Here is a 24954-nt window from a genome sequence, read left to right on the forward strand (position 1 = left end):
AAAAAAAAATCAAGTTGCTTTTCTCCACCAGTCCCTGACTGCCAGAAAGAAGTACACACAAAGGAAAGCTATCATCAGTGTTAATGACAAAGAATATGAGCTATGTATGGTAGACTGGAGAAAATTTAGCAGGGCCTATTTGTTGAAAGTCCTCTTTGTGTTCCTCTGTGTCTGTAGAGCATGACAAATACTGTTTATCAAATGTTTGCTCTTCCCCACTTTCTAGAAATTGTCTTCCTTGCTTTTGAAGTCCAAGATCCCTGCTCCATGCTCACTGGTTCAGATGGCACATTTATGGCTGACCATAAATTTGTTTTTTCTCTTTTGATCTGGATATTATTACACGAACTATCTCAGCCAAGAACCCAGGAGGGTATAAGGAAAATTACTTTCCTCCCCTCTAGTATGCACGTATATGAGGGTTGACATGGTTTTCCTTTTCTTTCTTGACCTGCATCTTGCTGCCTGTAATATGTGCAGCATCTACCTGAGTCTACAGTAGTGTCATGGTCATCAGTAAATGATGAAAGATGTGTGAAATCTTAAAGATTTTTTACATAAATCTTACAGATGTTTATATTTATATATATTAATATTTATATATATACTTAGTTATCAAATATATACATATATTTAGTTATCAAAATTTTGTTGAAAAATTCCCAGTAATTTCAGCAGAGAAGAAAATAGAAGGCAGGTATACAGAAAGATGGCTGTACAAAGTATGAAGCTATTATGTCATGTATCAAGAATGAATACCCAAGCTTCATTTTTACCCATACAAAGATATAGAATCATTGACTAGAAACAAGGACCTTAGAGTTTGGAAGAGCCTTAAGGAGATCATCTACATGTTGGTTAATTGGAAAAAATTAATAAAACGATTATTGCACTTACTATGGCTGCCTACATAAAACAAAAACACAAAACATTTTTTTTCCCAGCGCCCAGGCATTGTAGTGTAGCTTGGTTTTATTTATGTCCACAAATATTTCCCAAAAAAATTACAAAATACTCAAATGGAGAGAACACACAAGTCACGATTCTGGATGTCTACTCTGCTCACACTGTGTCATCTCATGGCAACTACTCGTGTATACATTTAGTTCAAGATATATAGAGACGTAGCAAATCAGAATGTACACGCACTCTGTGGTTGCGCAGTGAACTGAAGCTCAACTTCGACGACAGGGAACAAGGGACGACAACACGGAACAAACCCAGACTGCAGACTAGGGCGGGAACTGGCGGGGAACCGAGGAGTCCGTCTCCACAGTTACCACGAGGCCAGCGCCTCCAAACCTAAGCACCGCGACCTGTGAGGGGTTCCCGGTGTGGGCTGTGATGGAAGAATCTCAGTGCTTCACCTGGGGGAGGAGGAGGGGACCAGACAGCACGCCTCAGACAGAGCTCAGGCACACACCTGGACGACCTCTCTCTCTTCTTTGGAAAGCTGTTCAAGCAAATGATTAGAATTAGAAAGAGTGCTGAAAGGAAGTGAGAGAGGCCAAAGCAGGGGAGGGAAGAGCACAAGGGATTATGGTGATGGTTCATGGGTGCTGTGGTGGTGAGAGAACCATGGGAGCCATACCTGACAGAGAAATAAAATATTGTATAAATACTGATATAAGAAAATAGGGCCTCCCTGGTGGCACAAGGGGTTAAATCGCAGCACTATGAAGCTATCCGCAGCCCCAGGGAGCTGACCCACATGGTACAGCAGACCTCTCCTGACCAGCACGCAGCTCCCCTCAGCAGTGTACTTCATCAATCTGCCTGTTCTGCTCTGCACTCTGTCTCTGGTGAATCCTCTCATCGCCCCTGCAACTCTGGCCTGTACTCCAGTTCTGTATGCACAAATAAATAAATCTTTAAAAAATAAAATTTAAAATTCAAGAGTCATGGCCCTCCCTGGTGGCCCAACAGTTAGGACGCAGCACGACAGTCTAACCACTGCCACTTCAGTGAGAGCTCCATCCCCCACCCAGAGGTGATCCACGTGGCAACCAGCTGTTCCTTTCAGCAGTGTACTTCATTGATCTGCCTGCTCTGCTCCCCACTCTGTCTCTGGTGAATCTTCTCACTGCCCCTGCATCCTTGCTCTGTACCCCAGTTCTGTATGCATAAATAAATAAAATCTTTAAAAAAAAAAAAAACAAGAGTCTATTAACAATAGCAAAAAAAAAATCAAGAAACTTAAATATAACAAAGGAAATAGAAAATCATTATGGAGTTAAGCTTACCTGAGGCACATAAAAGATCTAAATAAATAAAAGGGTATACCATAGTCATGTAAGGGATAGGAAGACTCAAAGATGGCAATTCTATCCAAATTAATCTATAAATTCAATTCAATTATAATTAAAATCCATACTTTATCCCAAAGCACCCAACAAGTTGATTCCTTAAGTTAATATCAGGGTACAAGATTGAAAATGCTCAAGATAACTTTGAAGAACAAAGACTTAGAAAGAAGAAAGCAATTCATCTCACTAAATGAAAAGGGCTACTATGAAGCTTTAATAATTTTAAAAGAGACAGACAGGCCCTCCCTGGTGGCGCAGCGGGTTAAAGCACAGCATCGAGAATCTGAAGCCACTTCCGCATGAGTTAGATTCCCGCCTGCCCCGGAGGTGACCACATGGTATGGCAGACCTCTCCTGACCCGCCCGCTGCTCCCCTCAGCAGTGTACTTCGCCGATCTGCCTGTTCTGCTCCCCACTCTGTCTCTGGTGAATCCTATCACCCTCCACATCTCTGGCCTGTACCCCAATTCTGTATGAATAAAAAAATAAATCTTAAAAAAAAAAAAGAGACAGACAAACAGGATGACAGGACAGAAGAATGGGCAGCCCATAAATAGACCCACACTTATGAAAACATGTGCTACATGGTAGCCATGATGGGACAAACCATAGGGAAAGGATAAAGAATTCAAAGAATTCAATAGATGGCAGTGAGTCAGTTAGGTTTCCATTTTGAAAATTTATTTATTTTTTAAAAGATTTATTTGTTTATGCATACAAGAACAGGGGTGTAGGCCAGAAGTGTAGGGGGTGAGAGGATTTACCAAATTCAGAGTGGGGAGCAGGATAGGAGGATCTACTGAAATATACTGCTGAGGGGAGCAGAGGGTGAGACAGAAGAAGTCTGCTGTGCCATATATAGGGTTAGTTCCCTGGGCAGGGATAGAACTCAGGCCACAGTCACCATGGTACGATAGTGCTGAGACTTATCCCCTAGGCCAGGAGGGAGGTCCAATTTCTAAAAAAAGTTTTCAATCCATGTTTCACCTCATTCACAAAATGAACTACCATGTCAATTCAATAAGTTGAAAACAAACCTTTAACATTTATGTCTTCAGGGTTGGAAAGCACAAAACATAAAGAATGGTAAATCTGATTTTGGTAATATTTTAAATGTAAACCATCACTGTAAAGAGTGAAAAGATAAGGTAAAAGTTGAAAGAAAATATGAACAAAGCTATTATTTTCATTGTATAAAACTCAACAAAAATTACTATCTAGAAAGCATAAATAAGTCCTACAAAACACCAAGAAAAAACAACCCGTCAGGAAGGTGGACATAAGATTGGAATAGAACTCACCAAAAAAGAAACCTAAAAGGAAAAAGAAAATATACAACTAACTAAATGGTTTTAAGTTTGATGAAGCCCCCAGAAGAATAATGAGAGTGTATGTCACACATGATAGTTAAAACAAATAACATGTTTAAAGTGCCTGCCATAAAGCCTAGCATGAGTGTCATTAAAAATCAAGAAACACAGGCCCTCTCTGGTGGCTCAGCAGGTTAAAGCACAGCACTAAGAAGCTAAAGCCACTTCCACATGAGTTCAATCCCCACCTGCCCCAGAGGTGACCACATGGCGCTGCAGACCTCTCCTGGGTCTGCCGCTCCCCTCAGCAGTGTACTTTGTTGATCTGCCTGTTCTGCTCCCCACTCTATCCCTGGTGAATCCTCTCACCGCCCCTGCACCTCTGGCTTGTACCCCAGTTCTGTATGCATAAATAAATAAATCTTTATAAAAAAAATCAAGAAACACAGCCTGTGAAATCCAGCCAAATATATCTACTATGGGTCCCAACAACCCTCCTTGCATGAGACTGTCCAATCAAATGACCAGGTTTCTGTGATGGATAAAATGTAAATGTTCTTACTGAGAAGTATTGAATGGTGGGTAAATAGAAGTGAAGGGAGGGGTGCGGAGGACAGCCATGAGCCAAGCAAGAAAATTACAGTTGCCGGTGCCCTCTGTTTGCTATCAGAAAGTACTGCTGGAGAAAACATACCTTCATCAGAAAAAGAGAAGAAGAATATAAAATAAAATAATCCATTATTCATGTAGTCCTATAAACTACAATAAGGTACATGGCAAATTCAATGCCCCCAAAACATACACTATTCCATTATCCAGACACAAAGTTGAAAATAGCTAGAGACTTGAGGCTCCCAAAGATTACAGCAGGACTACAGATTACCGTTGCTTAAAATGAAAAAGAAAAGTGAGAGAACATCTTTTCTTTTGGTCAGGGACCAAGTCAATTTAAAGCTACTGAAAATAGATTTAATCTAAGAGGGAAGGACCAGGCTCCACTTTCAGGTGGCCAAAAAAATCATCCCCGCTCCAGGAGCACACACACATATGCAAGAAATTTGAGACTCAATTTATTCTCCAACAGTACATTAGGGTTGACAACAAACCCGCTTAAAATTCTGAGAACAGAGCAACAGAGAATGGTAGGAAGAACTGGTCTTTCAACTGAATTCGCAGTGGCAGAATCTGTCACATATCTTTGGAAATGCATAAATCAGGTTGTCTAAAGGGAAGAACAATCTAAAATGCAATTCATTTTTAAAAGTCAATCATAAAAACTAGGTAAATTTGTGAAATAAATTATTTCAGAACTAAGAATCAATACTTTAGAACAAAACTTAACTAAAATTAAGTTTTGGCTTGGAGTCAGTAAAATATGTGGTTATCAAAAGGAAAAAAAGAGCGTATTTTATTTTCAGTATTAAGTAAAATTTCAAAAGCATCACCAACACCCCTCCACTAAGTGTTCTTAAATCAGTAGTACTCATGAGGAAAGTGCTTGTTTCATTTTGACAAGACTTTAAGTAAACTAGTAAATCTAGGTTTAATACTCATCACATATTTTGCAAAAGTAATGAAGTCGAGGTAGTAAAAGAACTCTCAATAAATTCCTACTTGTAAAGTATTGCTGACAAGACTCGCTACCCTGTGTTTCTGGCTGTGCTATTCGATTTGACATATTAATGGAATGTAGTAAAAAATTGCTTAAAGTTCTGGTTACATAATGGTGACATTCTCTTCATTTTTATTTATAACACAAAGATCAATAACCTACAAGTATAAATTTCCCCTTTAACTTCCAGTGTTTGAGAGCTGATGTTATTCCCTACTAAATCCCTTATATAACATTCTTTCTAGCAATGTGGGTAAATATATATTCATATTATCAGCTGCCAGACAACAGTGTTTTCCATAATAAGTTAATTTCATGTTAACTACAAAAGAAAAAAGAGTTACATCTAAAGAAATAAGAGAAGGGTAATAAAAAGAATCAGATTATTCTTAGGAAAACTAAAAATAGAAAATACCAACTCCATTAGTTATGGTTAAAGGGTATATTTGAGAAAGAAGATCTCTGAAATTTAATGGATTTAAGAAGTTAGTAGAGTTAGGCAGCAGAGATTATAATAGTTAAGAAACATCTTTGTTTCACTTTTAAGCTTTTTTACAGAATGTGTAAGAAGATGTAAAAATGAAAGTACCGCAATATTCAAGGTCAATTTTAGTCAAAGTAAGCAAAAGAGATTCAGAGTTAAGGAAAATTCTCTGTCAATATTATCTTTACCTTTCTTTCATTACTATTAAACACATTATTATCAGAATTCAGATTATTAAAATGTATATGTGTAAGAGTGTTAAAAGCACCTGAAGTTAGAAACCAATTTGTTTTTCCATTCTTATTTGAAAAACAATTTATTTCCAAATCCCTAAAGCAAATAATCCTCCAGGTGCTTCCTGCCAATTGTAAAGAAAATTCTATTTAAGGAAAACATAGAACAACACATTTCACCTCCTCTCTTTTCCTGCTGGCTCCTAGTGTGTTACTGGGAAGTGCAGAGGTTTGATGAGACAGATTTTTTTTCTATTCTGTGTTCACTTATTTCCTTTAATTTAAGGCGTAAGTCTCTGTATGGTAATGCAGTAGCTAACAAAGTTTCAGAGACTCAATACTTAAATGAGAAGCTTAATTTCCCCCCCCCCCTTTTATGCTGACATCTATTCTGATGTGATTGTGTCTTTAGGATGAGTTTTGAGGGTGAGAAAGCTGGGTTTGAAAGAATCATTTTCCAAACAAGCAGACAATTTGTGAGATAAAATACTTGTCCACATCCTGAAATTCTCAAAGACTTGGCTATAATCTAGAAGGTATTTGGGGTGCCACTATAATCATTTATAAAGCAATTTCATCACACGTTGAACCATACATTTTTAGAAGCTTGATTTATATCTTGGTCTCTAGTTTTATCTATAATAAGTTTTAATTACGGGGGGGAAATTAAAAGTCAGATGAAGTATTCTTGGATAAGTAGAAGGCTCTCAGTGTTTACAGTCTACAGCAGATCAAACATTCTGTTGGGGCCAGAATCTAGATACAGGCACTCATCACTGTGGTAATAACTACAGGCAAAGTTAAGTCCCTCTCTGAAACCACCTTCCAATTGCAGGAAATAAATTTTATGTCCTAGAACTGGCCCCCTCTGGTATCATGAGTGGATACAAAGGCTCTGTGGCTGATATGAAAAGAAGCACACAGAAAAAGAGAATAGAGAAAGGATAAGAGGACAGAGAAGGAATAAAGGGAATTGTTAAAGCAGGAACCGGTTACCATTACGCTTAATCAACATCTTTTGAACTAAATAACTGATGCTATTCATACACATTTTTTAAGTGTTCTCTGCTCTGTCCTATGGCTTCTAAAGACTTGTTTTAATTGGCTCTACAGTCACAGAATGAAGCCGGGCCTCAGCCCCACAGCTCTGGATTTCTCGATCAGGCCCCAGGACTCTCGCTGGTCTAGAAGCCAGAGTTAGGACACTTAATACTCTAGAGACCCCTTTCTGAAGTGGAGACTTAACTTCCCAGTTACTTAATTAACAAGTGAGTAAGTCTATTTAATCTTCACACTAAATATGCTGTGTAAAAGCTCACAATATTTTAAGGAAAATTCTCAATTATATTGACAACTTAGAAGACATTAACTTATTTAAACCTGAAATATTAATCGGTGCAAGCTTTTTGGAATATGAATTATCCGTTAAAATGTTAATGCACATGCCCTTTGATCTTAAAATTCCACTGCTAGAGAAGTACTCAACATATAAATCCCCAGAATTATATAGCAACATTAAAACAGAGGTTTTCACTGCATCATTTTTTGGTAACAGTAGAAAACTGGAAGCTATCTATGTCCATTGTCTGGGGCTGATTTGGTCAATAGTGATACAATGATATGATAAAATATTGTAAAATATTGAAAAGAAAGTGGTTTTCTGTTACCATAAATAGATAAAAAGTTACATAGCTAAAGAACAGTCCCTATCTATTAAAAAAAAACAAACAACAAATGGCTGATCAGAATGTATAATACTCTGCATGGTTTTAAAAAAATGAGTTAAATGCTCATCTTGCATTAAAAATTTCTATGAAAACAACAACCAAAAAAAACATTTAACAATAGATATGTCTGAAAGCGGAACGGTGGGGACTGGGAGTTTTATTTTTCACTTCATACTCTATGGTGATTCTCTTTCTCACCATAGGGATCATCATGCTATTACTTTCAGAATAACTGAAAAAACAGTTAATAATAAAAACTAAAAACAAAACAGAAGGGATACTCCCAGATGAGACAATCCACGGAAGCCACTTTGCCCAGCAACCTTCCTTTCTGGATCAGGGCGATTGAGGTTACCTGAACAGATGTTAACTCATCAGATGCACAGCACAATGTTAAATCTCACACCTCTCAATCTCACACTCATCTGATCTGTTTCCAATATTAAACACAATGATACAATATTAGACACATCGACATCTGGGAGGAGTGGCGAGAACTCGGCCTCAAGCAGGGCTGTGCACACCAATTTTTCCACACCACCCAGGACTGCTTCCATGCCTGGACAATGAGTGCCAGTCCATGCAGAAACACCGTCTGAAAATTCTCAAGTGGAAAGAAGAAACTTACAAGTGAGATTCCTTGCTGACATGCACACTTTCTTTTTCTCACTCTCATCTTTTTCATTCTCCCTAAACTAGTTCCTAGAAACATCTGTGGGCTGTGCCCTTGCTGATCTCGTCTATGGAAGTCAAAGGCAACTCTTCTCACTCTCTCCAATTGAGTCTTGGCTTTTACCTCCTTTATGAACATAAGAGTGATCTTTCCTGGCACTTCATTAACTCGCTCATTTAATGTCTTTTGAAAAAATTGAGTTTGAAGGTCTGTAGTTTAAATTTTCCTCCCCTAAAAATTATATTTCAATAAAGCATATTTTAAAATAGCTATTTTACTCCAAAAGTATCCTGATGCAATGCCAACAAGAAAAAACTTGTTCTTCAGCCAGTTAGTGTTGAGAGAAGCCAGTAAGTTTAAAGAAAAGTTAACTCCTTGTATTACCAGGTAGCATCTATCATTTCTTCATTTAACATGCTCTTCAAGTATTTATAATGTAAATGAAAAAAAGGGATGTGATTTTTCATGGGCACATTGGGAAACTAACTTTTCCACAGCTCCTATCTTCCAAACTCTGCCCTCTCCTTCCTTCCAAAAAACAAGAACTGTAAACAGCAATCAAATCTCAAGGTTAACCCCAGAGCAGTCTCTGGTTACTTAGCTGAGAAATGTGATTAGAAAACAAAGAGGAAAGATAACTTTTTCTAAAAGCTTGGGAGTCTAGCATCCAAAGCTAAAATTGTATTTAACTGTATCAGAAACTCTTAAAAGTCCAATATTTGCTTATTGTTGTCATAAATCCATATCAACAATGCAACACACTGTCAACCTTCTCAGCTTCGGTATTAATGGCAGGAGTTCTTTTTAAAAGCCCTCAAACTGAGGTTCTTTATTTCTTCTGCCACTTGAGAAAAAGTTCCACCACAAAATTCTAATAACACTGAGTCCCTATAAATCAATTTGGAAACATCTAAATGTATTTTTCCTCGAATAAGGGCCAAACATTTTTTTTCTGGCAACCATCAAAATACATCAGTTCATAAAACTATACATGTCTGGACCTCACAAGAAGCAAGGCAAAGATTTTCAGGCAGCCAACCCAAACTGCTCAGCTGTAGATGTGCAGTCCACAACATGGACAACCATAATGAAGGTAACTACTGCTACCAAGAACCACCACCAATGATAATAGTAACTGGAATATTCAAATCCATTCCTCTCGATTTCTAGTTTAAGATCACAAGACAGCCCTCCCTGGTGGAGCAAGGTGTTAAAGAGCAGCACTATGACCCTACCACTGAAGCACAAGTTTGATACCCAGCCATGGAGCTTCACACATGACACAGCAGACCTCTCCTGTCCCACTCACTGTTCCCCTCAGCAGTGTATTTCAGTCCAGCTGCCTGCTCTGTTTTCCGCTCTGTCTGTGGTGAAGCCTCTTGCCCTCATACCTCTGGCCTATACCTCAGTTCTTGTATGCATAAAATAACAAATCTTTTTTTAAAAAAAAATTTACAAAGGAGTATTCAACATACCATCACACTAAACTCACTTTCACAAAAACAACCAGGAGCCCAAGTAAGTGCAATTTTTATTTGCATATTCTGCATTATTTTTGGTAAAGGCACATGGCAGAAAACATGGGACTTTAGATCAAAGAACAATTTCCTGGAATGTCTCAGTGGTGTAACTTCTATGAGTACAGTCCACTGGATTGATGTAGATTGACCTTGAAAGAGAAAGTGCCTTCATTGGGGGTCTGTGAGTCATTTATTCATTATCTACCATGAAAAGCTTAGTGGGGACAATATAACACTTCCTGCACAGAATTAGTAGTCTAGCTCAAGAGGACAGCACTCTAAGGTTTCCAAACACGTAGTACAGGCAGGTAGAGAGGCAGGGGAATAAGAGAGCTATTTCTCAAGATGTCTTTTCTCCACACCACTTGAATTTTCAAACCGCATCACATCTCTGACTTTGATAAAAGTTTAAGTTACACTGTTAGTGGGAATGTGAACTGGTGAAATTATTAGGATGATTCATCTGGTTTTATCTTAAAAAATTAAAAATGGAAATACCATATAGCCCAGCAATTCCAGTCTTGGCCATATATCCACAGAATAAGAAACCATCCGGAACTACCCCATACGTTCCACAATATTCACAGCAGCATTATCTACAGTAGCTAGGACATGGATGAAGTCTACATCTCCTTTACTGGAGATATGGCCCAAGAAGATGTGGTATCTCCACATCATGGAATATAGTATACAGCCATAAGAAAGACTGAAATGCAGCCATTTTCAATGAAATGGTGGGAATTTGAGAGAATTATGTGCAACAATGTAAGTTAGGACAATTAAATCAATAAAGTCAATAAAACACTTATCCTGGAATTCTGATTATATAAGTACTCTAGCCTAGAAACAGGTTGCCTTCTTGAATAAGATTTGCAAACCAACAGTATGAAATTTAGCATATAATTTTGCTCAGAAGCAAATATAAACTGGTGATAAAGTATCTAATTTATCACACCAAAAAAATCCATTTGATTATAATGGGCTGAATGCTTCCATGTTTAATTGAAAATTGGTGGAAAACAATACTGATCAACATTATTGCATTACAGTCTAAGAAAACCATAAGCAGAAGTGAAAGCAAGTATTATTTATATTGAATACTGACATCAAAGAAAAAGTTTTAGCATGATGAGGAAGGCCAGGGAACTATTTGCGAGGCTCACAAGAAACTTCTGGTTATTTCAGAAGCCTTTGAGGTTAACAGGGCTTGCTCTTTAATATATGTAGTTTCATCTCATGACTTAAGACCTTTGCATAGGCTCACAGATGGTTCACATGAAAGAAAGAGAAGAATTATTTCAACTAAGAAGGAGCAATGGAATTAAAGAGGCTGCATGTATCCTATACATATAGGTTTAGCCAAACCAGAGAGAAAACAAAGGGCTCTGAGCCGAGTATATGTCATTTTTGCTGCTGCTCACCCAACTGTTCTGTTTTTCCTCCTCTTCTTGGGCACAGTGGTGGTGATGGGGGGGGATTCATGCTGCCTGATCCCTTCATAGTCGGGTGGTACCATTTAACAGAGTTCTGGCCAACAATGTGAGTATAGAGGTGACAGGGTATTTAAATGCCAACAAGAAATTCAGCCATGAGCTGAATAAATGAGCTTAGCATTCCAGCCACATTGGAGGGGGCGGCTGCTTTGTCAGCCTGGGCTCTGGAATGACTACAAGACTGGTGACACATGTCAGAAATGTATGAGCAGAGAAATCTTATTAAGATAAAAACTTCAGTTGTTTTAAGCCACCGAGAGGTTGGGGTTGTTTGTTTTGTGGCATAACCTCCAGGAAAGAAAGCAAAGGGGTTATAGGGAAGAGATGGTGACTTATGGTTGAATGGCTAGAGACCAAAAGGGAATTACGAGAAGGGAGGACAGGTGTAAATTCAGACAGATGGGGTCCTTCCAAGCGGGGTACACAGGGTTCACGGAAATCTTCTATTTCTTCTGAAATCAAAGTTCTAACACTACCATAACAACCAGTTGGGCAGACAGGCTCAAAACCTCTTGTGACCTTATGGAGAAAAAGGATAGAAACATGAACAAAAATATGGATTTTGGAGATGGATTAGCCTGAATTTAAATCTGTTTTTCTTTTTTAGTCACTGAATCTCTCTGTATGACAATTTCCTTGTCTCTAGAAAGTGGAGATAAAAAGAGAGTTCACTTCAAAGCTTTGTTGGGAGCACTAAATAGGATGAAATGAGGTCATATTTGTAAAGTGGCCAGTGCAGCACCTGGCATTAGCAATGTTCTAGCCTTTTCCAGCTCGCTGTATGCCCAAGAGTTGGTCTGTGACAAAAAGTGTCATGCCTTGAATATAACGAGTTCCATGGCACATCAATGCAACTTCACATTCAATCTTCAACCCTTTACAGGCTCAATGATATGTGCACTGTCTGCCACCCCCACCTTGGGGGAGGTAAATATTAGATGTGTGCCCTATTTTTAAGACAAATATGTGAGATAGCTAGATTGGGGCAGGATCATTCATGCTCCAAGATTCTTTTCATCTTATCATTTCATCTTATCAAGAATCCAAAAATTCCCTCAGTTCTTTCCAGATGTGGGAGGTTTTTCCCTTTGTTTCTTTTTGCTGTTGTTGTTATGAACTATTTGACAAAGAAAAGGAAAATAAAGCTCAATAGCTTTCCTATCCATTGAGGTTCCATCATTTCCATCAGAAATGAGAATAAGCTCTGTAAATAGAAAAAAAAATGACTTTCAAGAGATTGCTTTTGCTCACAATTCCTAGGGGTACATCTATTATACCAGCCAGGGAACAGAGCAAAGAAAGCCCTGCTGCCCCTTGATGATAAAATCTCATCCAAGGAGTTATTGTGATAATGGCAACACAGAGCAGATTCCAGTTTTACCCTCAGAACCAAGATCTAAAAGCCCGGCTAAACTGTTTGATTATAGGGCAGGACTCAAGGATCCACAGGCAAGAAAAAAACAAAATTCTTACCAGGATAAAAATGAAGTCAACTGACTCTAGCTGTGAAAAAGTCCAGTTTTTCAAAATAATTATTTTTGTTTTTATTTTGCAAAATAAAGGATACACTATGGCACAGACCAAAATCTGCATTCCAATTTAAGGCAAAACTGAGCTTTCAGGGATGTGACGCTCACCCTTCCTCTGGCTCAGCCCCCTCCATTGAGAGAGCTCATTCTCACCTTGAGGCATATGGGGTACCACACCAGAAGGGATTAAACAGCATGGAGTTGGGCTTCCCTGGAGGCCTTGGGGTTAGGTCTCAGCACTATCACTGCTATGGCCTGAGTTTGATCCCCAGCCAAGGAGCTGACCCACACAGGGCACAGCAGGCCTCTCCTGTCTTGGCCCACTGCTCCCCTCAGCAGTGTATTTTAGCAGATTTGCCTGTTCTATTGCCTACTTTGTCTCTGGTGAATCCTTTCACCCACAACTCCCCACCTCTGGCCTACACCCAAAAAAGTAAAATAAACAGTATAAAGTTGCAAAGCTTCTCATTCAGATAACTTAAGACCTAAAAAGCACACCCCAAGTTTTCTAATTTCTACTTCAAGCTTCTGCCACCTGCACTCCCACCAGCCTCCATTGTAGGGAATGGAATGTGCCAGTTACCCAGCTTGCCCAGAGTGGAAGCTGACCTTCAAAGAGGGATATCTGGTGTCTGTGGGATCCAAAATACCAAAACTCCAAAATAATTGTGAGTCAGCAGATAACAACAGGGAGTCAACATCTGCCCCCTCCCAATCTTCTCCCTACCCCTGCGCCCTATTATTATTTTTTAAGATTTTATTTATTTTTTAAAGATTTTATTTATTTATTCACTTACTTACTTACTTATGCATGTAAGAGCTGGGGTGTATGCCAGAGATGTGAAGGGTGAGAAGAATGACCAAAGACAGAGTGGGGAACAGAACAGGTGGATTGGCTGAAATACACTGCTGAGGAGAGCAGGAGAGATAGGAGAGAAATCTGCTGCACCATGTGGGTCAGCTCCCTGGCCGAGGATTGAACTCATGCTGCAGTGCCTATGGATAGTCTCACAGTGCTGAGACTCAGCCCCCTGCCTCCTTATGTTTCCCTTAGACCATGCAGACATACCCAGTCTCCTTAACACAACTCTCCAAAGGCCTGCAAAGGGACATGAAATACAAACCTCTTGTAATAACTCTATTTAAAAAGCTTTTCTTCACTGCTCTTCAGATAAATTGCAGGCTATTCAGCAGGGCCCACGAGACCTGCCTAAGACATCTCCTCCCTGTTCTTCAATCTTTCTGTGGAAAGACCTTCGTGGCAGAGAGGTCCAAAGACACTTTTCTTCCTGCTCTTTAATACTCAGACACCAGGAACCTTCCTGTAAGGTCTTCTCTAAATTCTCAAGGCATCTGATGGTCACTGGTCCACAGGTCACAATCACTGACCCTGTCACTAAGTTTTACAAAACGCCACTCTCAGAGTGTTCCTGTATAATGTGCTTTCCTGGGATGCAAACAGGGCTTCAGAGCCCAGCAGAAACCTGGGTTTGAGCCATGACTTCACCAATTCCTGGGAAGGACGTTTTCTCTCTCCAAGACTCACATTTCATTTTCAATAAACTGGGACACACAGACTTTACCTGTTTGTTTTTGTGTTAGAATTAAATAGGGTGATGACGCAAGGCACAGACCACAGTAGATTGTTTAATAAATGTTAGTTTATTTCCTCTCTATCCCACCCCTGGCACTCTAAGAGTACCCTTAGTGCAAGGACTTTTTTTTTTTACTCCTTTTTATTCCGAGGGAGTAATACTGTACACGACACTCAATAAATGAGCAGAAAACAAGGAAAAAGGGAGGAAGGAACATAGGTGAGAAAGAAAGGAGGAAAGAAATTAAATAATGAAACAAATGAAGCTAGAAGCAAAAAAAAGAAAAAGAAAAAAGGACCCTGATCTGTTAGAGCTAAGTTATAAACACTAGTCATTTGAAACCTAAGAAGAGCAAGTTCATTAAGACCAGAGAGCGGATGTTAAAATGGGAAATCAAGTAACTTCCCTAGGTAGAAATAACACAGCAAAGAATCGTCTAAATATGAAAGATCACAGAGCTCTTGGAAACAAAATCTAAATAGGAAACGCATCCCAAACTAACAGAAGAGAAGGCTGCTTGCAACGTCCTTTTTTCATCTTAAAGTCATTGCAAAGGGCGGTCACAGATGAGCACGTTATACAAGTTGTGCCGAAGTCTCACTCTGTGTGTCCGGGGTGGCGTTCCAGCTGGAGAGCAGAGGGCAGGGGCAGTATTCCTCTCCTCTCCCTGGACTCTGCCTGCTTCTCTTCCCCTTCTTCTGTTTCTGACAGAGGCAGCACCCCACAATAAAACTTCACAAAATGTGTCCCTGTTTCAGGGGGCAGGACAGAGTTCCTTTAAGTTAGGGACACAGTTCAGTGAGAGGCATTTATAAAAACAGTTTTATTTTTATGGCTCAGTAAATGTTTATTGAAGGAACCACATTCTTTGTGATGACATGTGTCAGATCCAAACTCTCTTGTTGACAAGGCTCCTGATGGGGGAGGAAGGCGTTGCCAGCTCTGCCCATGATCTCAGCTTCCTCACTCTGTAGGCACTGGGCACATGGGGCTTTTAGAAGTGGCTGCTGCCACAGCTGTTACTTTACTTTAGTAGTAAAGTGAAATAACCTGAACTCAAGCCACGGAGAAGAAAAATGAGAAACATCAAAAGTATGTGAAGAACAAAACACAAGAAAAAGAAAGCAAATGATCACAGAATGCTTCTTACATATAGGCAAGCAGAAGGGAGGGGACTGGAGGGTGTTTCCATTCTATTCAGATGAAGAGCAACTGAAGAATGAAGCCAGGGCCATGGATACTAAAAAAACATTTTGAAATAAAAATTAAAGCCGGGACATAAGCAGCCTGGTGGCGCAGCAGATTAAAGCACAACACTAAGAAGCTAAAACCACTTCAGCATGAGTTCAATCCCCACCCCGGAGGTGACTCACATGGCCTGGAAGACCTCTCCTGACCCGCCTGCTGCTCCCCTCTGCAGTGTACTTCATCAGTCGGACTTTTCTGCCCCTCCCCCCCACTCTGTCTCTGGTGTCCTCTCACTGTCCCTGCACCTCTGGCCTGTGCCCCAGCTCTGTATGCACAAATAAATATCTTAAAAAGAAAAGGGGGGCCCTCCTGGTGGTGCAGCGGGTTAAAACACTGCACTGAGAAGATAAAGCCACTTCCGCATGAGTTCGATTCCTGCCTGCCCCGGAGGTGACCACATGGTACAGCAGACCTCTCCTGACCTGCTCGCTGCTCCCCTCAGCAGTTCACTTCGTCGATCTGCCTGTTCTGCACCCCGCTCTGTCTCTGGTGAATCTTCTCACCCTCTGCATCTCTGGCCTGTACCCCAGTTCTGTACGAATAAATAAATAAATCTTTAAAAAAAAAATAGGACCTAAGTAAAGTGTGGCATTTGGGGATGGCTACCGGTTTCAAACCCTGAAATAAACTGAAGAGACAAATTGAATCTGAAGATATTTTAAATCACTCAGTCATCCAATTCAAGAAAAATATTCTTACCCTCTTTCACTGACACATAATAACATAATATGGCCAGCAGAACTATGTCAGATGAGCTAAAAGGGTAACAGTGTGATACAACAGGGAGAACGTAAGGCAGGACGGAGCTGTGCTGTTATGCCCATGAGCAGGCAAAAGAAAGAATGGTTTCCGCCGGTGAGGACAGGAGGGTGGGCAGGCACCCAAGCATGGGTGGCTGCTTGTGAGTCATAGCTGGCAGGGCCAGAAATGAGATCATAAAACAGCATGGATGGCAGATTTTAGAAGGGCAAACAGTTCAGAAACATTGAAGAGTTAAAGTTAACCGAAAACACGAAATGGCGGTGAAGGCATCACAACACCCAGCAGATGCTTTCTTCAGGGTGGGGTAAAGGGGGCCCCAAACTGGAATGATCCTACATAGTATTCTTCCCAAGGCCCACTGTTTGAATTTCTGCGGAAGAGAAGCATGCCGTTTTATAGGGTAGCCAAGAAAGTATTGGCCACTATAAGGGTAGAGAGATACAGCTCTGTGAATGCGAAACCAGAGGTTCAAATATCTGTGTTCAGATACCAACTCTGCCATTGTTTTGCAGGGGGTAACTCTGTGTGTCACACACACAAAGCCCACACACTCCTGCCAATTAGCAAAAAGCCTGAAAGTCAACAGTAAAATAACAGAACTAAAATATGAAAGTCTTAAAATTCTAGAAAGTTACAGATTAGAAGACAGGAATACAGGCCTCAAGGTAAATAAAAAACCTGGGATGAACGACAACAGTTTTTTTCTCCCAAGTATAGAAATGACAACTCCGAGAGCCCTGAGCCCAGCTGTTTGAGGGAGCCAGGCCCACTCACCCCCACCAACCCTGTGTCTAAACCCACAGCCGAGAAGGGCACAGCCTGGTCTCAGGACATTCCATTCCGTGATTATTTGATGACGTCTCTGTCTCCTACTCTCTTACCAGGGTACAATTTTCTAAAAGCAGAGAAAATCCTTCCCAAGAAAATAAACACTCCCAGACAACTGTCCCATTCTGTTACCTATTTGGATTATATAATTGCTAGGAAGTCAAGACTTTCTTACTGACACACCGAAAAAAGAATGCTCAGCCCTTAAGCTGAAACGCTTTTTCTCCACTACCCAAAATACCCCAAAATACCCCAGCTCCCTAGAAAGCAAACTACAGAGCCCACCGTGATGGGATAAAAGCTGTCTCAGCCTTCTTGGGATGAAGGTGTTTTAAGTCTGTGGGGAGAGGTAAGTTCTGTCACCTCACTCTTCCAAGGTAACAATGGTGGAGCCCTCACTAGGCCCCAAACTGACCTAAGAAGGAAGAGAACACTGGATATTTTTCCTGGCTCCGCTGAGGATTATTTAGACAAGCAGACATCTTAATTTTTTTTCCCAACTGCCCATCACTTACCAGCCACCAAGTAAAACTGTTAACCCCCTCCTTACCTACTCCTCCCACCTACCACCAGGGTAAAAGCCACTGGACCAAGCACCCTCAAACACCACAGCACACAACACTAATTACGCTACCTGTACTTTGCTGGCTGAGGCAGCAGTAAAAAAGCTAAGTGTTCCTTTTTATAGCCTGCTCTAACTTGTTTGTCTGGATCAATGTAGAAATAGCAGCAATTTGCTCTTCATAACTCCTCTCCAGGAATAGAAAGGACTAGATATTCCTGGAGTGCTTCTTCACTCATGTATCAGAAGGTGCACTGCTTGCAATCATTGCACTTTGCTCACTTGGTTGTTGGGAGATTAAATGAGATAGTACATGTAAAATGCTGAGCAAGAATCTGGCACACACTAAACCCAGCTCGTAAGTCATTCTAAGGCAAAACAAAGCAAAAACCAACCAAAGCAAGAAGGAGGGCAGAGAGAGAAAGTGAGACTGTCTCTGAGGCTTACTGGAAATAGGAAAGTATAAATAACAGACATTTCCACAGCACACCGGAGATGTCTTTGCTGTTCTCTACCTTTCTCATAACTGCTCCCTTACTAGCAATTCTGCAGACTTGCCACAACCAACCTGCCCATGCCTCATTAGTGGGCCCAACATCCAATACTGAGAAGTAGTAGAGCCTTTGAAATAATGAAACTAGAATTGCAAAAGAGCTTAAAGAAATTCTACAAAGTCCTTTGGCAAGTTTTGCTAGGAAAGTCCAAGACTCCACACTTGGCAACTATTATTAGTGTGTGTGTATGTGGGGGGGGGTGGTGTTGGGGGTGGAGGGAAAGTAAATAAACCATCTCCTAAAAGTATAGCTCTTCTTCAAATTTTAAGCTACCAATGAATACTTCCTAAGGTACACCTAGCAATCAATCTTTTTTGTATTCAGTTCTGTTGTTCTGTTGTTCTGTTGTTCTGTTGTTCAGAGACGAATTATGTTTTCTTCAAGGTACAAAACTGTTTTATGTAGTGATACAGGGAGGGTTTTATTGTGATAGGTGGCAAAGTGAATAATGTCTGGACTCCAGAACAGGTGATGCATTTTTAACAGTCATGAGACTGTGTGGCAAAAAAGCAAATGGTCGTAAAACTTTAAATGTTTATTTGGTATTATGCCCATGTAATCTGCAAAAATTAGGGTTCATGTAGTTTCTAAACCATGCTTTCCCAAACACAAAGAGCAAATGCAGCCATAACGTTAGAGAGGGTGAGAAATGTTCTACCCCTTACTGGATATTTGGCTTATTTAACATGACAAGTTTATAATAACCCTCAATTACCAAGAATGTATGTTCTCTATGATTTGAGGTAATAAGTGCAACTTGTAAAAGTCAGGGTTTGGTTTTTTTTTATTATTATTATTTAATACATTCTAATCAAATAGTAACAGCAGTAAATAAACACTTTGGAAAACAGGCAGGTATCCCCCTATAGCTGGAAGAAAATTAAGTCCAAATGTTCTACATGGTAGAAGGGAGACAACTGCTGATGTCCACGGTTAACAAGTCAAGGGCAACTTGGAAATTTCTAAAGCCATTTCCAAAGTCAATGGCAACAGGTTGGGACACAGCTACTTCAGAATAAAGTGTCTATATCTACATGGTTTTGTTAAACACGGATTGAATTGCACCTGTATAGCATGACATTCTTGTCTTTAGCCTTAAAGGAAAAGACAGAGTCTTTTCTGTTTGCACCAGTTTGAAATATTTCTGAAATAAGGCTCCCTTAAAATGGATTACTACAGTACTCATTCGCATGAGAGTTCATACATGTAGTAAAAAGACAAATACAGGATTTCATGGTCATTTTTGTTTTTTGGTTGATTTGGTTAATTGCATAAAATGAAGGATAAATACTCACAAGTATATCTGCTTTACAAAACTCCAAGGTACATCAGACTGCAAAGTAGTAACTGTCCTACAGAGCCTCTGACCACTGGGCATGTAAACGTGAAGTTGAGCCTGGGTCAGTTGGGGCCTCCACTTCTTTGGACTCCTGTGTGAGCTTTGTCTCCTAGCAGAACTGACCTTCCACCTCAGAAAGGCCAGGCATTCTGATCAAATGTTCCTTCAGCCTTTACTGGGGACATTTTATTTAAAAGGATCAACTGCTTAGGAAGGATAGGAAGGGATGCAACACTTGGGCGAAAATATCAGGGAGAACTTTAAATACCTCACTACCTTGTCACACCTTTAAATTAGATTGGCTTCGGCTGTTCTGAGCTTTCGGCGTGGTTATCCAGAGCAGTCACTCAAGTTTTGATTCTCTTTTACATAGCTGCATTCGGAGCGACTCTACATGAGGCATGTTTAGAAAAAGAGAAACACTTATACCTGGAATTTATATTCTTCCAAGTAATCTTTTAGTCTTGTTGGCAAAGGCAGTCCCCAGATGGTACCGGTACATTTGTTAATGGCGAGTCTACAGAGATGCTGCAGAGTTGGAGCGGCTGTGTAGAGTGGTTTGGTCAGATAAAGGTGAACAGTGCCATTCCGGGGGGCTTCTGGGCCCGTCCGCTTATCCTTGCACATCTGAACATAGTAGTCGATCAGATGAACCACACTGTCAAATTGTTTCAGCTTGGACTTGACACATATGATAGAGTCCAATCTGAATTTCCCATCTTGGTATTCGATTCGCAGATTAGTTGGTCCAGCTGATGTTTTAACAGATATTGTTAGTAGGTAGTCTGAATGCGAACTATCTCTAATCAAGAAAGTTCCTTCTGGTGCCTCTTTTAATTTCTCTTTGGCTTCATTAACAGTCATACCTCCCCAGTACCAACCTGGGGTTTTTGTTCAAAAGGAAAAAGAAAAAGAGGGTAAATAGTTATTATAAAGAATTTTTTAAAAATAGGGTAAGTACTTGGTAACAGTTTTTCTAACGCTAAAAAATAAGTGTGTGAGTGAAAGTTTAGCAGAGGCTACCATAAATACCTTTGGCAGAAATTTCACAAAATTATGGGTCATTTTATTTTATCAACACAAACAATAAGCCAATTTTCTCTCTTTTTAAAAGTAATTTTCTGTAGCTGTACTTTAAATGACCTTAAGATTTTTTCCTAAAGAAACAAAGGAATAGCTGCGGTGTCACATACTGGCTGACATAGCCTGATGCTTCTAACAGGCTTCCAATGAAATCAAAGATTTAAAGTAAATTAAACATAAATTAGAAGTTAAGAATAAAGGCAATACCCTTAAGAAAGTAGAAAATCCAACTCCAGTAATGCCATTAAAGTCAAAACAAAAGCAACTTTTTTGGAGGTTGGTGCTCTTCCTCTCCAGTACGTGAAAGGCTGCATCTCCTCACTCCAAGCCCCAGAAAGCACTCCTATGTACCTGTTTTAAAAGCACAGTTCTAGGACAATAGCTTCTATTTGCTACTTTGATTATAGCTACTTTATACCTTATTACTCACTGAGAAAGGAGGAAAACCCCAATTGATAAATTAGTACATTCATTGTGTTTAAGATCTTCCCTAAACTCCTTTGGACTTTGATCTAATCCAAATCCAATCACAACCAGTCAGGTCTGCTCAACAATCTCCACTTGATCTGCCTGCACCATCTCCCTGACCCATCCCTTACAAAAAACAAAAACAAAACAAACAAACAAACAAAACAAAACAAAAAAGACTTTTTTAAATCAGTCTGCATTTAAGAAATCGGAACAATGTGTCCCTACCCCCACATCTCCACAATTGCTCGGATACCTGAAAGTGTCTGTTCCTCCAGCTGAGGGGGCAGCCCAGGCCCTACCCCCAACCCTCCCCCACCCCAGCCATGGGAAGACCCCAATCACACGTTAAACAACTTTTCACTCTTTCTAGCGCTACCGAAACTTCAACTTTGCCCCAAATGTAAGCTTATAGAATGCAGATTTTGAAAGTCTGCATGGTCTGCCGGCACATTTTTACCTTTTCATCTTTCGGAGGGCCAGAGACAACAGCGAGTGCGCAAAGCGCAGGGCTGCCCTTGACCAGCACGAGCCCGAGCCCGGCGCGCCCGCGCCTCCGCTCAAGGCAGAACTCCTCGGGGACTTGGCTGTCCGCGCTCCTACCGGGTTTGCGGCAGCCGCCTGCGTGGCAATCTGTCTGTCCCTGAACTTGGCAGTAAAGATCCTGGTCTGCAGTGACCGCTGGGCGCTGAAGCCAGATACCTCTGAAGCTGCAAGCAGCGCAGTGCAGCGCCGGTTCTCGGCTCTTGCACCCGCAAAAAGGGAGGCACCAGGTACTTTCTAGGTTACGCTACGACTGGAGTCCAGGCGCACCCCCCTGAGCAGCCCCGTAACATAGAAAGGTTCCAGCGCCCTAAGACGTGAATTCCAAGGAGTACTCCTCCAGCTCTGTCCTCTCCTTAGGCCTCCGAGTCCCTCAGAACTACTTTCTTTTCATATTCCCCAGGATCCAGAGCCGTGCGAGCATCTTTTCCACAGGTCCCCAGCTCTGAGGCAGGAACAGGAAATGAAGGGACATATTTCCATCTCTTTTTCTGCTTTCCACGTCAGCTCTTACTATACCCCGTCCAGTATAGCCCCCAGTTGCTTCTCTGGGGAAGCGACCCCCTTCCCACTCGGCCTTGCAACCAGTCTGCTTCCTACCTGTTTGACTGAGCTCCCGCAGGGCCTTCGCCAGACGTGCCGCCTCCGGGGCCGGCTCCTCCGCCGACCCCGCGGTCCCCCACTGGCTCCTTGTCCCTTCCGCGCCATTCCCGGAGGGCTCGAGGCACCGCAGGGTCATGGGAGAAGGGTCACCGCGGCACAGACAGGTGGCCGCCCGAGTTGGGGGCAGAGAAGGGCACTCGTCCTTTCTGGAAATCAGTGGAAACCCCAAAACGAGTCCCTGCAGTGTCTCCGAAACGGTAGTGGAGTGGGAAGGGGCAGGGAGTTGCTGTTTCTCCCTCCCCTGGTAGCGGTGGACAGATGGCAAAGTCCCCCGCAGGCGCGATCACCCACAGATTGCCTGAAAAGAAGAAGTGGAGGTGGGGTGGGTCAGTCTGAACTGGACCCCTGCAGCTGGGGTGTGGGTGGAGAGACAGAAACGTGGAAAATCCCGGGGACTTCTCCACGTCTTTGCTCTTGCACCACTTAACCCTAAGCATCCAGTTACTGCCCTGCCCCAACTCAAGAGAAAGGAGAATAAAGAGAGAGCCTGGCACTAAGGCGCAATAGTTGGGGGGCGGGGAGGAGGGAGGTTAGGGAGGAGAAGGGAAGGAAAGGATGAGGGTAGGGAACTTGGTGTCTACCCGCCCAGGGCTGCTCTCTTAAGTAGCAGACCAGAAGAGCAGAGTCACCTGCGGATTCAGTGGTAAACAGGCCCTAGTCAAGAGCAAGTAGGAAAAAAATTTTAAAGAAAAGAAAAGGCGAGCCCCCTAAATTAGCACTCCTATCTCACATTCCACACAGTCCTGGGAGCCCTAGGAGGAAGCAACCGACCCAAACTAGGTTCCCCGCTCTACAGCGCCGCGGGGTTTCTGAGGCCACAGAGCCGACAGCTCCCGGCGCGGAGGTGAGCGATCTGCCGCATCCCCGCCCTAGAAGCTGCCTCTCTCCCCTCCCCCAGCTTCTCCGAGCCCAGCTAGGGCGGTGTGGTAGGGACCCCGGGAGTACGAGGCGCGGGCCTCTCCCGGAGCCTGGTGGCTACCGCCTCCGTTGTGACCGCGGGCGCTGTCGAGGAATCAGCTAGAGCGCGCTGCCCTCGCAGGGGCTACAAGCCGAGGCCCGGTCCCAGCAGGCGGCAGCGAGCGCCATGGGACCTGCAAGACTAGGAACGCCGAGCCCTTACCTCGGCCTGGGCGGCTGCAGCCGCCTCCGCACCAAGCTGCTTTCCAAGCCCACATGGGGCGGGGGAGCGAAAGAGAGCGGCCCAGGAGAGGTGGGGTGTCTGCGGAGTTGCCCCAATTCACTTTTAATTTGGGAACAAGATGCCAGAGGATGCTACCAGTTCTGCGCCCAGCAGCGGTGCCGCAATAATTCTCAGCACTGAAGGGCAAACAAAAGCCCCAGGGATCATCTCCTGAACCCCTCCTCCCCCAGCCTCCGGCAGCCCCAGCCGGCTCAGACACCCCCACCCAGGCAGTGGCTGGGTTGCCTCTCCGATTGTGACCGAGAAGACGGGAAGGAGAAAGGAAGAAAGGATAGAGCCAAGGCGGGAGGCGGCGGGTGGGGAGGAGCAGGAGATCAGGTTATTCGGATTATTAATTGGAGTGGCAGTTTGGAGGGGGAAAACTCTGGAGACTTCCCGACGCTGAGAAGGAATCAGAGAAAACAGGCAGCAGCGCTCGGCGGGGCAGAACCAAGGCTCCGACTCTCTTCCCACCCGCAGCTCTAAACAGCGGAAGCCAAGGCCCCCCGGCACCCGCAGCCGCGCCCGGTGCCCACCCTCCTGACCCTCCTCGGGTCGAGCCTTCAGGCTCCCCGACCCGTACCTGCCGCCAGCCGCGGCCGGAATTCCTCCTGCACCCGGGCTGCGGGCACAGGGGATCGTGAGACTGTGCGCCTGGGGCCCCGGCGTGCAGTGTCCGCGGCCCGCGCAGCGCCGGAGGCGGCGGGCGAGGAGGATCATGCTTCAAGGGAAGCCCAAAGCCCGCGAGCCGCGGTGGCGGCGGCGGCGGAGGCGGCGAGACTTGGCAAGAGTTAATCGTCTGTCCCCGAGCCTTGAGTGCGCGCGACTTCCCTGCCCGACGCGCCTCCCTCCCTTGCTCACCGCCTCCCTCCCTCATCCGCGCTCCTCTCTTGCCCCGCCCGGCTGCAGCAGAGGCCGCCGCTTTCCAGGAACTTTCCAGGAATCAGCATCACGTGACCACGGCCCCAGCTCTCGCTTTAAAGAGGCTGGGGCGCTAAAGCGCAAGCTTCTGGGAGACGCGCTGAGAGCGCGCGAGGGCAGACCAGGGAGCTGTCCACAACTGGGAACCCACCTTTCTCGCACCCCGTGCCCCGGGGTGCTCGGACACGCACAGGAGACACCCTGGGCCACCTCGGATTCAGCTGCTGGAGCTTTGCGGCTGTCCTGTGGCAGCCACGACTGGATTGGCGACAACAGATACCCTCAGCCCACCGCTGGGGTTTGTCTTTCCCATGCCCTCTG

General features: G+C 42.9%; 1 protein-coding gene across 6 annotated transcripts in view; it reads right to left on the minus strand.

The window, feature by feature from the left end:
- The window catches only part of SOCS2 (suppressor of cytokine signaling 2), a 58752-nt gene extending 34203 nt beyond the window's left edge, over positions 1–24549 (minus strand). The window contains exons 1-4 of one of the 6 annotated variants that reach the window (XM_012720602.1): positions 24296–24549; positions 22470–22830; positions 20205–20656; positions 14550–15231 (exon numbers count right to left, since the gene is read on the minus strand). In XM_012720602.1, coding sequence (XP_012576056.1) covers positions 15217–15231; positions 20205–20656; positions 22470–22608 — 606 coding nt within the window. In that variant the 5' untranslated portion in view covers positions 22609–22830; positions 24296–24549 and the 3' untranslated portion in view covers positions 14550–15216. The other 5 variants (XM_012720603.1, XM_012720604.1, XM_012720605.1 and 2 more) reach the window with 5 other exon arrangements.
- Positions 24550–24954: the final 405 nt, after the last annotated feature.

This window comes from Condylura cristata, unplaced genomic scaffold (genome assembly GCF_000260355.1).
Source record: "Condylura cristata isolate star-nosed mole 26May11 unplaced genomic scaffold, ConCri1.0 scaffold00004, whole genome shotgun sequence".
NCBI lineage: Eukaryota > Metazoa > Chordata > Mammalia > Eulipotyphla > Talpidae > Condylura > Condylura cristata.